This window comes from Marmota marmota, unplaced genomic scaffold (genome assembly GCF_001458135.2).
Source record: "Marmota marmota marmota unplaced genomic scaffold, marMar, whole genome shotgun sequence".
Classification (NCBI taxonomy): domain Eukaryota; kingdom Metazoa; phylum Chordata; class Mammalia; order Rodentia; family Sciuridae; genus Marmota; species Marmota marmota.
This window is the reverse complement of record NW_026000142.1, coordinates 26,570,214-26,586,833: the sequence shown is the minus strand read 5'-3', so window position 1 is coordinate 26,586,833 and position 16,620 is coordinate 26,570,214. Positions and strand designations below refer to the sequence as shown.

The following is a 16,620-nucleotide window of genomic DNA, read 5'->3' as shown; positions in this document are numbered from 1 at the left end:
GGGAGAGGTGGGGGGGGGTGAAGTTGAATGGTAGCATTTAATTGTACTCTTACTTGTCATTTATGCCTACAATCAATATTTTCAATAGTAAACAAAAATCACGCATCTTTAGTGCTTTGACTAGGGCTTTGACTTTTCTTCACACATTTACTGTTTCTATATGGAAATATGGAAGTCTGCCGACTTGAAAAGTTTTACCATCTTAAAAGGAATGATAAAGAGTCAAGTTTATAATTTTGCAAATTATGAAACACAGGAATGCCATCATACAGATATGTTGGTCCTGCCTTTAAGAAATCTTTTTCCTATTATGTTCGCTGAAAGGCAGTTTTAACAAAAGAGTCACTGGGATCACTAAGTTATTTCAGAGGACAATATTTTGATCCCACAAGAGCCTCCTTAAACAAAAGCAGTTAGGCACACAGTTTTATATTAGAGAATTACTTTTGAGTTTTAGCTAATTTAGTTCTCTATTTAATGAAATATCCTCTCTTATCTGGTGATAATATATACCTATGTTTTCAGTGAATATCAGAGCAGTATCCATAGAGAGACAGTCAATATCAACTTGACCTCCTTGGATTCGATACCAGTTGGCTTGCAAATCTATAGAGCCATCAAATTTGTCTTGAAATCCAGTTTGAGAGCTGTCATTCATTCCTATAAGGACATCATCCAAAGCCCACTGGGCTGAATGCTTCCCTGAAATCAGATGAATAAAGGCCATTGGAGAAAGTTCATTATAGAGCAATATGAATATCTTTGTGACCATGATTTTAAATCAAATTGTCTAGAAATTGACAGCAAATTAAGAAACACATAATATAAGATGGATATGGATGCTATACGATCTGAAAGCTACCATCAAAGTTGAGGTGAGCAATGACTTACCATGTTGTGGTTGCCACCATCGAAAAGCTGTTGCAGGTGTCTTTGCCTCCCGTGGCAGGTCAATGGAAATGATCTGTGGTTCCAGAAATGACATGAAGTCCAACTCTCGAAGCAAATGCCAGAGTATCCCATTGTCATTTGAATACTGAACAACAAGCCCTGAGTTATAAGACATAAATTCAGTTACTAGGACAGCTTTCCTAGAGGCAAGGAACAGTATTTTTTAAATGGCAAAACTGCAGCAACTTCAAATTGAATCTCATGGAATGAGAGCACATCCATCTAACATCCAAGGAATGAGTTAGTGGACCCGAAGGCTCATCAATTTCTTGACAGTTTCTAATGCACTGACTCCCAGTAAATGGAGACCAAAAATACATAAGCTCTTTTAAAGACCACTCAGCTTTGTATGAGTGATGAGCAGGTTGGTAAGGGGACCATAAAAACCCCCGCTCCAGATCATGTACTTGAATTTTAGATTTTGTCCTGAACATGACAAAGTCTCCTGTCATTATTATATACTCAGAAGAAATATCTCAATCTTCCTGGCACAAAATCAAGCGGCACTCTGCTGCCAAAGCATTGGGCAGTAAGCTCTGCCTAGTCTGGACTTCTAAGACTCTTTAACTAGAACTTTGCACTTGGCAGATCTCAATTAAAGAAGCTTGAATAGGGTCAAATGATTAAATAGTGAAGCAGAAATACTTCTCTTCAATGTGACCTGTGCTTTCCTTTCTCCTGTCACTCTTTTCTTCGATGCTTATCCTATCTACACATCTCCCTGTCTATAGCATGACACAATCTTGGCAATTAATGTGTAAGGACCTCATGTGCTACTTCTGCTGTTTCACCCAGAAATATTTTTATTTATTTACTTTTATTTTTTTGGGGGGGGGGCATCAGGGATTAAACTCAGGGGCACTCAGCCACTGAGCCATAACCCCAGTATTTTATTTAGAAACAGAGTCTCACTGAGTTGCTTAGCACCTTGATGTTGCTGAGGCTGAGTTTGAACTCACAATCCTCCTGCCTCAGCCTCCAGAGCCACTGGGATTACCGGTATGCGCCACTACGCCTGGCTATCTTTACTTTTTATTAGTACATTATAGTTATGCATAATATTGGGGCTCATTTTGACACAGTCATACATCATGGAATATAATTTGCTTCACTTCAGTCTCCAGTACTTCCCCTAGCCCTCCCCCCAGTCCCCCCCCTTCCTCTACCCTGCTAGTCTTCTTTCTATTTATTTAGGTTTTATAATTAGTGCTTTATAGATATTCATAAAGCTGGAATTCACTATGGTATATTCCCATATATGTATACGGCACAATTTGGTCAATTTCAGACTATCAGGGAGGGAGGATTGTCTTTGGTCTCTCCTTTCAGAGATGACCCACTCTCTCCCCCTCCATCTTGAGAGTGCTTTTGTTCCTATAAACTTTGCCATTCTTTAACCATGAAAAAGATATTTGTGTAATTTAGCACCAGTTTTAGGAAAAAAAATAGATATGAAATATATGAAGGAGAGGGAGCAGAGGTCCTATCTAATTGCCTACTTTGCAGTTATTCCTAAAATAGGAACAGCTTTATTCATAATTATGACTGAGGACACTGAACTACTTGCTAATAATTTCATAATTCACATAAATTATGCTCAGTAAAAATATACTTGTTATATTTATTTTATTATATTATTACTCTTGGAAAACTATAAATCATTTATGGTATCTGTAACATTTTAATTTCCCTATTATTGAGTGACTAGAACTTCTCCATCCCTTTATCATGTTAGATAATAAAAGTTCACTAAAATAAAGTTTCAAGAAATATTAGGATGAAAAATATAGCCAAATGAAAGCTGTTTAATGCTAATTAATAGCATATGGAATTATGGTTACCAGATCTGACAAGGAATAAAGCCAGAAATAATAATAAAGCATATGTATGCTAAAAATTAGAAACCTCAAAAGAATTAAGTATACTATATTTCAAATAGAAGAACCTACCAAACAATGAGAGGATAAAAATGGCTTGAAGCACAGGGCCTCTTTGGGGAGTCAGCTTGCTGTATACAGGTGTAGGGATAGGAGTTAGAGCTTTTCCATGTGTTGGGGAAGGGAATGTCATGAAGAAAATGGAATCTCAGCTGTTTCTAGTCTTTATTCTAGTCAAATTGAGGACTGTCTGGCAAAATCTCTAGTCTCTAACCCTTAATGTTTGCTCAAATTATCTCCTATTGACTTTGTAGTGTAAAGGATGGATAAGAGTGTAGACATGTCAAAATTTAGTTTTCTTGTGTCTACTAATTTGTATTATTATGGTTTATATTTAATACCATGAGAAAGATGAAGGGGTGTGTGTGTGTGTGTGTGTGTGTGTGTGTGTCTATGAAGAGAAAGAGAATATTAAGATAGCTGTTTGAAGGTGACCTATTTAGAAGGTAGATCCAGAAATGAAGCATCATGAGAATAAAATCTCACTGATTGATCCTTCTCTTCCCTTCCACTCAAAGCACAATCCAAGATCAGGACCTGCATCACCTTGGAACAAGCCTTATCTGTGATGATTTATAAAATATGTCCAAAATTCTTTGACATTCCTCCCTTCAAAAAAAAAATGAAGCTTAATTCTCTTCCCTTTGAGTTGGATGGATTTAGTAACTTGCTTCTAAAGAACAAAGTGTGGTAGGAGCCATGGAGTGTGACTTCTATGACTAGGTCATTATAGACACTGCATCTGGGGTGGGGGGCTGTAGCTCAGTGTTAGAGCACTTGCCTACCATGAGTGACACCTTTGTTTGATCCCCCTTCTACCAAGAGTGTAAGTTTCTTCCTTGCTTTCTCTCAGGTGCCTTGCTCTGGAGAAAGCCAGTGAAGTAAGGCAACCTATGGACAGGTCTATACAGAGAAACTCTAAAGCCTCTTGCCAAAGCCAGAGAAGAACGGAAGCCTCTGCCAACAGCCATGTGAGTATGCCATCCTGGAAACAGACTACATCTCCAATGACTGCCCCCATCCTGGCCTTTGTCTTAACTGTAACCTCACAAGGGATCCTGAGCCAGGACTACTCAGCTAAGCTGTTCCCAACTTCCTGACTCACAGAAACTGTGAGACAACACATGTTTGTTGTTTGAAGCTACTCCATTTTAGGATAATTTGTTATGGAGCATACCACCCCAGTCCTACTCAATCAGAATTTGCATTTTAACACATGCAAATCCCAAATGATTTCAGGTGTACCGAAAGTAGGAGCTGCGTGGCTCAGAAGGTACGTCCTTCCCTTGGTCTCCGCTCCTTGCCCTCTCCTCACTAGCTTCTTCAGGAGAGTCACATATACCTTCCGGCAGCAACAAGATCTACAGGGATGAAACCTCAATTCCAGAGGACAATGAAGAAGTGCCTCCCAGAGAAGTAAGAGAGTGTGGAGGAATGGAAGAGGGGAAGCAATATCCATATTTGGTATCAGTTGCTCAGCCTCATTAGCTGTGTCATCTAACACATTGTACGTCTGAATAAACCAAGCCATTTTAGCTCATCTACTGAATGTTTAAGGCATGTAAAACATTTCTCTTTTTAAACTACAACTCCATCTGCATTCTGCCGAGCCTTATGGAAAACAGCCTAATTTTGACTTTAATTCCAAATATGTAAATTGATGCTTCAGCTTGAGTAAGTAAAGAATCTTCACTTTCATCACTGGAAGAGATCTGTTCAAGGATTTAGGCAGATTTACATGTTAACAACCAGCTTTCAATAAAAGGCTGAGAAATGCCTGTGGGATGTGAATTACATGGCCCATATTGAGTCTAAGAAAATGGTTCAGGACTAGCTGGGAACAAGTTACTTCTTCCTAAAGGGATCCTAAGGGGAATTTGCCCCACAGGGTAGACAATGGCACTTGTAATCAGAAGTTAAGTATAGAGCAGAGCATCATGTCCATGATAAGCAGATGCTTCCTACTGGGCTAGGTTCAGGGTCTTTCTTTTTCTTTCTTTCTGCTTTTTTGCTTATATAAAAACCAGGGTACAAATATGAAATTTTCATAAGAGCCATGCATGTAAACTTCCCTTAGATTTCAATTTATTAAATGTCACTTCCTTGGTAAGTCATACCTAGACTATTCTACCTAAATTGGCACCTCACCTGGTATTGTTTACTTTCTAGCTCAACCGGTTTCCGTCTAACTCCTATCAGCTAACAGTTTCTGACTTATTTCTTTTCTTTATTGTTTGTGATCTGACTCCTTCCACTAGATTTTAAGTTCCTTGAAGGTGGTCATTAGTATTACCCTGGCTGCTCCTGACCCAAGGTAGGTTTGTGCTTTCTTCTCTTCCCCTTCACTGACATGGCTGACAACATTCAGGATCTACCCAGTAGATGCTTCACGATCTTGTGAGCTGGGATGAGGACCTCGGATGACCCATGAAGAAAATGTAGCACAAGGAAAAAAACCTTGTTTTAACCCATACGTAGGTAGAGGGTTTTTATTCTAGCAGAGCCTGGCTCATCATGACTGATGCATCTATGTTTCGGTGACATTGTATCTGCAGCACCTAGAACAGTGTCTGGCTTAGAATGGATTCTCAATAAATATCTGTAGAAAAAAATCAAAGAATGCAAATGTTCTATACAAATTTCCAGACTGCTACTTTAGTAGATAGATGATTTGGATAATCACTAGACTAAAGTACTGAGATGCTCAGAAGTCATTAAAGCCTTCAGTTACTGGAAATTTTGAGTTGATGAACAGCACTCTTAGTGGTTCTGCTGACTAACAGGTGCTGTTTAAGTCAGTATGTTTTACACAGTCACACCTGACATAATAACACACTTAGATAATAATCCTGTAAAACTCCCCACATGTTGTTTTGAGGCCACCGTGTTGAGAAGGACCCATCTGAGAAATCCATGGAGTTTTAGGAACCACCTCATATTCTGGGTTCCTGAAAGAATCCCATTCTATCTGCAGAGCTTCAAGGCTTTGCATTTCTTTCAGAACTGAGTCTTTTGGGGGCAGAAGATGGTAAGATGCCTAGTGAGGATTCAGGGTAAGGAGAGAGGAAGTATAGTATGATGGTTAAGGTGTACATTGGGGAGCTGATGTGAGTGGTTTGAATCCTTGTTCATCCACTTACTAAATGCATGGTTGTGGGTAAGTTACTTGACCTCTCTGTGTCTCCGTGTCTACATCTGTAAAATAGGATTAATAATGGTACTAGGGACAGCAAAGGAATTCCATGGAGATGAAACAAATTAACACCAGTAAAAGACTCAGACACAGTGCCTTGCATGTAATAGGTGCTCAGTAAAAGTTAATGTTCTGTAGTTATATAGACATTAAGAAAAATTAATTAATACATTTTTAATAAAAGTTAATATCTATAGAACTGTTCCTCTCACATAAGGATTCCTACAGAATTTTGAGGAGCAGAAGTAGAGTTCAATCTGTATTCAATAAAAAGTATGTCAACATGAACCTAAATGTTATATATAAATAAAAAGAACCAATAAAAAGGAAAAAAATTATAAAAATAGAAAATTAAAGAAAACAATTAAAAAATAATAATAATGCCCTATGCCAACAAGTTTTAGTTCTCACACTGACTGCAAAAGTCTATGCAATTACTTCCTTTTCGCCCCTCCAAGTGGAGACTTATAATGAAATTGAGCTCTCTAAAACAAATGACCTTTGACCCTACCTGCACTCAGAGCAGTCATGGTATTTTTCAGGCCTAAGGATCTGTATAAAACATTTGAACTATGACTCTGTGTTGTCACCCTTTCCATTAAGGATAAAAGAAGGCAAGACATGATTCAGGGTAATGTATCAGTTTGTATAATCCAGACCAAATTTGGGGTAGAAAAGGGGCTAATTTGCCTATATAAACTGTCATTTCTATGGAAATATACCCACTTACCTTCATTTCTAGCCCTTGGTTTGATGCAGGTAATACCTGAAGTTTTGCTTCCAATTTGTATATAAAACTGAACAAGCCTGGAGAAGGAGAAGGGAAAGAAAAAAAACAAAAACAAAAACACCCCTCAGTTTACTTACAAATAGGTGAATTCTTAGAAGAGGTTTAACCCTTTATATTTTGACATAGAAAGAAAAAACTCTGTAATTCTTAAGTATTACTTTTAAGCCTAAGGGACACATGACAGGCAAAAATAAGTACATATCTTAATAAGTTAACTCTGTAATTATTTAGATGAAGTTAATTAATAGTTAAGTTATAATGATCTAAAAAAAAAGAAATAAAACAATTTAATCCCCTTTCATTGTGATGGTCTGATATACTCTAATGGGAGATTTCTTAAATCTAGACAATACCATTTCTGGACATTCAAATGAGAGAGAGGAAAAAAAAAAAGATCTAATACTAAGAAGTTGAACACTATATTTGTTTAGGGCCAGATAATTATCTATTATTGATTTAGACTCAGTTGGCTGAATTTTTCACAACTGAATCTCACTCAGTGTTATGTAAATTCTGACTCTGTCCATGGCAATCAGAGGAGACTATCTGCTTGACACAAGTACAGCTTTGAGAGAAGAATATGGAAGGACATGTAAAGAGACTAAAGTTAGCAAACCACATTAAAGAGAAACCCAGGTTTAAGTGTCCTTTCTACCTGTTCTCTAATAATTTAATGGATGGAAAAGAGCAGAATTTTATTTTAGGTGTGCTACTATTACTTCTTTCGACCTTAAAAACCAAACAGTTCTCTATACTACCAGTAGGTGTCAGTGTAGGTATTTTAAATTTCTGGGGTAGTTTTCAATAAGTGATGATGAATAAATTTAGATAAAATGAGGATCATTTTCAGACATGGAATTTAAAGTTGAAAAAAATCTTTGTTTCAACAGCACATACAAGTATAATATCAAGGACTTTTTTTAAATAATTACAAATAACTTTAGAAACCAAGTTAAATATACACTAGGTGTATAAGCTTCAGTGATTCCTGTATGCTGATTGATAAATTATGGTATGACTTTTGTAGTACACATCTATTTAATTATTGAGCTAAGGCTATGCTTCAATTTTACATAGTATAATCTGTATATAGAACCATTAATCTGTACATAGAAATTGATATAAAATATCAATTCTCCATAGTAAAACAGAATGTTTTAGGTTGGCCACATGGTGTGGTCGATACTATGTTCATGGAGAAGTATACCAACTAATAACTTACCTGATATTTCTGGTGTCCAGAGGGACAGTTCTTGCCTCCCTTTTCCCAGGGCCATTAAAGTAAAGAGACTTGCCATCATTAAGGGTTCCGCAGCCAGTTCCAACCTGGCCACCAGTTATCTTGTACCACAGAGGGCTGAGCTTCCCCTCAAACCTATCAAACATCTCGCTGTAATTAGGGATATTTGACACACAGGTTCCTTGTGCAGCTTCAGAGAAAAAAAACACATAGGAGCTTTGTTGGAATCACTAAGCATTAAAAGGTATATTCAGTACATGGACAAAGAATTTCCACAGGTGTTAGGAGAAAGACGCTACATAGAAATTTGTATCTTACAATGATCTGCCTGAAAGAAAAACATCACTACTATCATCAAAAATTCTATTCTGAACCAGAGATATGATAACTTATGATATAATGGTGTATTAAGAATTGTAATGCAAAAATAAATAAATTTTAAAAAAGTTCTATTCTGGGGCTGGGGTTGTAGCTCAGTGGTAGGGCACTTGCCTACCATGCATGAGGCATTGGATATGATCCTCAGCACAACATAAAACTAAATAAATAAAATAAAAGTATTGTGTCCATTTACAACTAAAAAATAAAAATAAATGCTATTCTGCTTCTGTATTTTTATATTTTTTAAAATAATGATAGACTTTGGGAATGATGCATCTCCACAGTTCTTGCTAACCAGTGGATCTGTGTAAACTGAGAAGTAGATTTTGTCCATAGTTAAATTTATTCATTTGTTGTCCTTCTATTACAGGATCAACAAGGGGAGTTAGTCCTGGACTAAATAAAAAAAAATACCACCCTCTGAAACTATAAATGACAGCACTCTCCACAGAAGGCCTGCAACAGCGAGTCTGCCTTTGGTTATGTGCCAGAGGCGGCCAGAGCACAACAAGCTGAGAAGGAGGCTTTGAAGTTGCTCCCAGGAAAAATTCAGAAATGATTTTGAAGCTTATAATGTTTTCTTCAGTTTTACTCTTTAATCTCAGTTCCCTTTTCATTTTTGCTAATAGTAACATTCAAAGGTGACTGTGGTTAGAAAATACTTCTTTTGCAATGCTTTCTTTGGGCAGTCTTCCATTGTTGTATTTTTGCTTTAAATGCATACAATTATATTTCTTTTTTAAAATTTACTTTTTAGTTGTAGTTGGACACAATACCTTTATTTTTATGTGGTGCTGAGGATCGAACCCAGGGCCTTGCACGTGCTAGGTGAGCACTCTACTGCTGAGCCCCAGCCCCAGCCCCTACAATTATATTTCTTTTTAAACAAAAGTAATGTAAAGGGCGCAGGGAGACCCTGCAGCCAAGTGGTTAAGAGCCTATGTTTAGGTTTTGGAGAATGACTGCCAGAGTTTGAAGCCCAACTCTAGCAACTCCTAGCTGTGTGACCTGAAGAAATTTATAAAGTCTCTCTGTACCTCAGTTTCCTCAAATGTAAGTACATTTTATAGTACTATGGCATAGGGGTTATGTTAGAATTAAATGAGGTGAAATAAAAAGCACTTACTTCAGTGCTTAGGATGAAGAAGGGTCCCAAGCAATGTTCATTATGGTTGCTATTAATAATAAATCTCTAGGGAGTTAAATTTGTGACATCATATTTTCTTCCTTAAGCAGCTTGAAACTACAAAATATATTTTTTATTTAATTTTTTTTAGTTATTTGTGGACACAATACCTTTATTTCATTTTATTTTATTTTTATGTGGTACTGAGGATTGAACCCAGTGCCTCACACTTGCAAGGCAAGTGCTCTACCATTGAGCTACAACCCCAGCTTTACAAAATATCTTTACCTCATGTTCCTAAATGCCAAAATCTTACAATTCTTAGACTTAAAGAAGAATAAACTCAGCATCTACTTCTTTGAAAGAATCACATGAAATTATTGACTAGAGACGAACATTATACAAGCAAACCATTAAACTCATGTATTTGGCCTTACCAGTGTACCCCAGGTCACAGAAACACACGCCTGAGATGCAGTCCCCATGGCCACTGCAGTAACTGGGACAAGGCTCAGATATGTACACTCCATCTAAGCCAAACGGAGGCACGTTCTTCTGTGAGCTGCTCTCCTGGATCCACCGAAATCTGGTTTTGCTGTTGGGAGAAAAAAAAACTCACATCTGTTTCCTCACACACAGCCTTGGGATATAGACAGTTCAGGAAGACTCAAGAGAGATTTAATATTTATTTCAATGTCATGTGTGTTCTACCCCATGTGTAACCTTCATAAATTGTCTCTCCGAGATCTTTCTCACAATTTCTTGATTTTTTTCCAGCATAAATGTTTCAATACCAAGAGGATATTATAATTATTTTTTTACATAAATTTTTTGATGGCCAGATATATCATAGGTTTTTATCTGCATAATTTTCCATCCTAGGTTCTTTAAGTAATCAATAAAAACCAGAGTGAATCCTTTCTTTTCTTTTACTTAATATTTCACCCTTCCATCACCCTACTTTTATGGATATTATAGATTTGGTATTTTCAGAAAAGGTTACTTGGGAGTTTTTGAAACCTTCAAATACAATGTTCTTCTTTTGTTGGGACATAGAAGAGGACTCTGGCCATTGACCATTGAAATGATTCAGGTAGAGAAGAGTTAAGTTTATAATGACAGCTCTCCAACCATCTCTGACTTCCTTCTTTTACTCCTCATGTTTATTCCATGAACTCTTAACAACCAGCTGGGCTGCCAATCAACACTGGTACTGCCTATGAACAAAAAAGGGACCTAGTTCCAAGACTTCAAAATCCTACAAACCAGGAGGCTAGGAAGCTGCTCAGTCTTTTTCTCCCCCAGTACAGTAGTTCTGGCCAGAACTGGGGAAGCAACCCTGTTTGCAGATCCTAAGGTTCCTACCGATTCAAGAAACAGAGCACACTCTGAGGTATTTTGAGAAGGTAAAAGATCTCTCAGGAGTACAGTATTACAGAATCCATATTAACAAAACAAAACTGAACCAAGCTCTGTCTTTAGTGGACTAATCATTTGATTAAGTAGGTTAGTTCAGGACATGATGAATCATAATTGGGAGTTCTTGATGGAAGACTTTTTCAGAATGAAGAAAAACAGATGGTTCTTCTTTTACTTCTTCTAGTCTTTGCTACTTGGCCTTTAGTTGGATGGTGCAAATCAAATCAACAAAACTTCCACTAGCCACAAGGTAAGCAAGTTTTGCTTCATTTCCATCTCTTTAAGTTGTGCCTGGTTCCTGATGCCTGCTGCTACTTTGTTCTTATCTCAGTGTCGTGCCACACAAGTAATTCAGCAACCTCAGACTTGCTAGCATAAGAATGGGTAAAGAACTCATTAAAGGGCTAGGGTTGTAGCTTGGTAGTAGAGTGCTCACCTAGCATGTGTACTGGGTTCGATTCTCAGCACCACATATACAATAAAATAAAGGTCCATTCAATAACTAAAAAAATTTAAAAAAAATACTCATTAAAAACTAGTCAGAGACAGACCATCTGAAGAAGCAAGGAAGTATGTAGGCCAAAGCTAAGCTAATAAGAATGTCTAGATTCCATATTTTAAATTAGAGGAGATACAGCCTTGAAATTATTAATATTTTTTTAAAAAATTTTTTTAGTTGTAGATGGACATAACTTTATTTATTTATTTGTTTATATGTGGTGCTGAGAATGGAACCCAGTGCGTCACATGTGCTAGGCAAGCGCTCTATCACTGAGCCACACCCCAGCCCAAAATTATTAATATTATTAATGTTATTTGGGTGCATGTACCTTTCTTGATTATTCAAGGAGACACAGTAGAATATAGAACCATGATCTCCTGTTAAACAGCATTAACTTATTTTGGAGAGCCACACAAAGAAACAAAGGAGTCTTCCTTGTAGTTAATTGCCTATCTCTGATCATTATGTTCATTCAACATTCTTCATTAAACCAACATCTATCGAGTGCCTGCCACATGCCAGGCATTGTGCTGGGGTTGAGCATACCAAGGGAAGCAACATCCAGACTTGCTTCCTGCCTGTGAGTGGCTCACAGTCGAGGGAGAAGACACACTTATCAAGCACTTAAACAAAAATATGAACATCTGTAACACGGATAACCACTGCTAAGAAGAACAGAGTTAGGAGAGCATGCAGGAGAGATCTTTGATTTGCTAGTCTGAAAGTGGGTTGGAAGTGATCTGGAGGAAGTAATGACTCAGGAGAAAGAGTTTAACTTATGTAATTATGTAAATATGCAAGTAAACCATAGTGTGGTTTGAATTATTGAAATCACTAAACAAAACTTTCCCTTTGTTTTTCCTGTTTCAGATAAGCAAGAAGGGTCTATATTTTTGTCCCATTCTCTAGTTTTCACCTTTGTCTGGAGGATGCCTGCATGAACAGGAGAACTGGTTTCACCCTTCCACCACCACACAGCTCAGAGATGTCGCCTCTACATCTCCAAACTAGGAAGATTCCTGTGTACCTGATGTTCTGTGCAGAGATGCACATGGGGTGGGTAGTGAAGACATTCTTTTTAAAATTTTTTTTTATTTTAATTTTTTAGTTGTTGATAGACCTTTATTTTTTTAATTTATATATGGTGCTGAGGATTGAACCTTGTGCCTCTCACATGTGAGGCAAGTGCGCTACCGCTGAGCCCCAGCCCCAGCCCTGAGACTTTCTTTAGAATACTAAGCAATGGTGTCAAGACACATCCATGGACTATGTGTGGACCAAACTGGCATCACAGCCAATGAATAGGAAAATCTGGTATCAGAGAACTTCCAGTGGGAATCCTACTGGTTAAGACCACACAATTTCATGTGAATTTCTTTTTTTTTAAATGTTTAAAATAATTCCATGTGAATTTCTATTCAGTTCTGCCATGTTCTACACAGCACTAGAGACGGGGTGACCTGCTGTAGCCACTCAGCCTCTCAGAGATGGGTATAACCTGCCAAGATGCCAATCACCCTGTTGACTGCAAGACATCATGAAGCAAGACTCCACACCTAAACCTTATCCTTGCCTTTGATATACCCCCTTAAATAAAACTACCAGAGCCATTTTAGCTGTTCAACTCTAGCACCTATATGGGCTGGACCTAACAGGCACTCCAAGCTTCTTAAAACTATAATTCTGACTTTGTCTTTTTTCTTTACTAATTATTTTAGACTTTATTTTCCCAGGTGGTTTATCCCCTCCTAATCAGGAAAAATTACCCTGGCAAGGTGCTGGCCACCTTGTGATATGCAGACACCTGTTTCAGAGCAGACTTGCAAGCATACAGTCTGGATGGGGAGGCCTCTGAGATCTGAGAGAGACCTATCAACACCAGTGTCCCTCCTCTGTAGGCAAGAACTAAGTGAATTAATAGAAGCACAAAGGGCTCCTTTGAGAAAATTGGCTTAGATTATTTCTGAAAGAGCAATGTTCTAGTAACTATTATAAGCATGTTGCCTCATGGCAAAATAGCTCCAATTTTAACACTTAGAATTCTCAGCTTTTGAACACTGCGTTTGGAGATATCTGAGTTTAACATATTGCAGAAGGAACAACAACAGCTCATTTACTTGGGGTAAAGTAGAAACATATTTACTATTCTTTAGCAGAGGGTTCTTCATCACAAGTGCCATCAACCAGCAAGCTGGATAGTATCCAAATTAAGCAGGAAGAAGCTGGATTCTAATGGAGAAGATTTATTCTTCTAAAAACTAAAGTCCAACAAAATACTGATATATTGGGAGCCTCAAATTATTGGCTCATTTTGTGATGCTAAAGATGATCTTTTCTTACTTCTCACATGTAGCTTTACCAATTGGGTTATTCCACCCAACATCAAACCAACTGTAGTTATAGCTTCAGCTCCATATTTCTGGGCTTAGAGAAATCAAGCCAGATTGGTGTTCCTTGGCTCCTGTTTGTAATTATCTGCTGTTACAGTGATGTCTCCCAGCACCCTGGTATTATTGTTGTAGCAAAGATGTACCACTTGATGTTCCTTAGTTACACCTCTCTTGGGAAGAGCTGTGGTTAGGCCATAGTTTCAGAAATCATGGGGAGAGGAAGGCAAAGGCAGCACTGTTATGGGCACAGCTTGTGATGGGCAAGAAGCAGGATGAGATCCCTATTTAGCAGAAAACACAGACAGGTTTTTATGGAAAAGGAAAAGTGGTTCAGAGGATGAAGCCCAGAAGGTAGATGCAACAGCTGAGAAGAACAATGAATTAGAGATTTGTCTTAATGAAAGAAACTTTCCTATCCTAGGCCTGGCTCTGAGAGGAGGGAGTCCTACTCACAAACCACTTGTTGGCTTTCTGAATTCCTATGGTCCAGTGACTGCTGTGTGCCTCAGATCTCCACCTTCGCTTTTTAGTGTGTTTTTCTTTGTTTGCTTGTTTTTATTTTTTTTGAACAGTTATCCTGTCATTATAACTTGACTTTACAGGTTGGTATAGATCAAAATATTTGGGAGTGAGTACGTGACACTGTGATGGGCTAAGACCTTGGGGGATCTTGGAGGATAATGAATGTGTTTTGCATGTGGGAGAGATTTGAGTGAACAGAGGTAGGACAGATATGTTAGATTGTAACCATAATGATCTCCCCCAATTAATCACACCTCCTTTTGTACATGTTTCTCTGTAATGTGACTTTTATGTACTTCCTATCAAAAAAGAGGAGTCTATTTCCCAACCTTCTGCATGTTGACTTGTTTTGTAAATTTCTTTGACTGGCAAGATGTGGCAAATTAGATGATTTCTTGGGACTCAGGAACCACCTAACTGAAAAATACTGGGAAGAAGACCACAAAGGAAGGAAGGTTCGGCTGTTCCTAGACACTGACTCATCAACTGAATGCAGCTACATGAAGGAGGCCAGGAGAGAGACAAGTAGACCTGCCCAGGCAACCCCACAAACCAACGGAGATAATAAATCATTGCTTTTTTAAGTCACTAAGCTTTGTAGAGGTGTGTTGCCTGACAATAAATAACAGCACAATATTATCCTAGGCTCAGCTAAGGAATATAGACAAAGAGTAAGGCTGAATTCTGAAAATAATAATGTATCTCTGCATCCTTGACTCTCTTTTCCTTTCAATGGTTAGGAGATGACAAAATCTGGAAAGGCTGCCTCGGTTCCAAAGATGGAAGTCATACGCTCAGGATGTCAGAGTCAACCTGTCAACTCTGAACTGCTCATCTTTGGACCATGATATAAGAAAGAATGAACTACTTTGTTTAAATCTTGCTAAGCATCTGTGTTTGTGAGTTTCTGTGTTACAGTCGTTGGCCAGATCTGTATTTTAACTAAAGCAGACTACCAAATTCTTAATTTCATTAAAAAAGGTAGACTCATCAACCCTGCTACCTGAACATCAAAGACCTAAAGCATTTCAGTCTCACTTTGATAAACTACAAAGAACACTGACATATGAAGATAAAAATTACTTATAAGTTGACTTGGATCCACTGATTGAAATAGCTTAATGGCTATGTCTTGAAATAGATGGTGTTTAAAGATTATGTTTCAAAGTTTATCAGGCTAGCACAGAAACTTTTACATCTTTGACCAAATCAGTGCCTTTCTTTTTCAGGAAGTGTTCCTACATGAACATTGAAGGTGTCATTTTTTTAGGTATGCATGCCTAAGTAATGACAGAGGCAGAGACTACAGCCAGCTTCTCTAGCTGAATGATGCATAACAAATTTTCTGATCAATTAGGTGAAAGATTTCACAGACAGAACAGTCTCTAAAAATTTTATGAATAAGCCACTTATTCATAAAATTGCTAAGCATCTGCCATTATATCAGTCAGGGTGAAATGGTTACTGTGGTAACCAACAACTCCCAATCTTGTAGTTTAAACCAACAAAAGTTGATTTCTTGCATGTCCAGTGTAAGTTGGCAAGGAAGTCTGGTTATTGTAGATATTCAGGGACCCAGAGTGATGCAGGCTTTGTTTCAGTGATGCTTCTATGAAGTAGGGACATAGAAAAATGCACATGAGCTCTTAAAGTCAGGTTTCATGTCCATTAACATTTCATTAGGCCATGAAAAACTTCAAAGCTGTGGGGGAAAGTATAACCCTACCTTGTTCCAGGAAGGAAGAAAGTTGGAAATATTTCTTAATTGCCCTACTGAGTATCCCAACCACATGCTGCATCATCAGGAAGCAGTGCAAACAGACTTTTTATATCATCTCAGCTCTGAACCCAGCTGCCTTAACTAAGTTACAGTTAAGGTTACATTCCAGGATTCAATTAAGTGTCCACTTGGGCTGGGGCTGTAGTTCAGGGCAGAGCGCTTGCCTTGCATATGTGAGGCACTGGGTTCGATCCTCAGCATCACATACAAATAAACAAATAAAATAAAGACATGCTGTCCATCTACAACTACAAAAAATAAAATAGAAAAAGAAGTGTTCACTTGAAGAATGTTTCTTTCTTTCTTTTTTAAATGATAGAGTTAAAGATAACCATCTTTGTGTAACCTATGCCATCTGGTACAAAGATGCTATGAATTAATTCTAGAAT

At 37.8% G+C, this 16,620-nt stretch overlaps 1 protein-coding gene and 1 long non-coding RNA gene across 9 annotated transcripts in view; one reads left to right on the top strand and one right to left on the bottom strand.

The window, feature by feature from the left end:
• The window catches only part of LOC125611394, a 32,091-nt gene extending 15,647 nt beyond the window's left edge, over positions 1–16,444 (top strand). For 5 of the 8 annotated variants that reach the window (XR_007341587.1, XR_007341584.1, XR_007341588.1 and 2 more), the window contains 4 exons: positions 3,742–3,859; positions 4,128–4,304; positions 8,863–11,287; positions 12,410–16,444. This is a non-coding gene — a long non-coding RNA (uncharacterized LOC125611394). The remainder of the gene's footprint in view (positions 1–3,741; positions 3,860–4,127; positions 4,305–8,862; positions 11,288–12,409) is intronic. The other 3 variants (XR_007341589.1, XR_007341590.1, XR_007341586.1) reach the window with 2 other exon arrangements.
• Reln (reelin) overlaps positions 1–16,620 on the bottom strand; it is a 470,436-nt gene that overhangs the window by 79,286 nt on the left and 374,530 nt on the right. The window contains exons 30-34 of the mRNA XM_015488375.2: positions 10,056–10,213; positions 8,094–8,301; positions 6,812–6,888; positions 892–1,050; positions 514–702 (exon numbers count right to left, since the gene is read on the bottom strand). Coding sequence (XP_015343861.1) covers positions 514–702; positions 892–1,050; positions 6,812–6,888; positions 8,094–8,301; positions 10,056–10,213 — 791 coding nt within the window. The remainder of the gene's footprint in view (positions 1–513; positions 703–891; positions 1,051–6,811; positions 6,889–8,093; positions 8,302–10,055; positions 10,214–16,620) is intronic.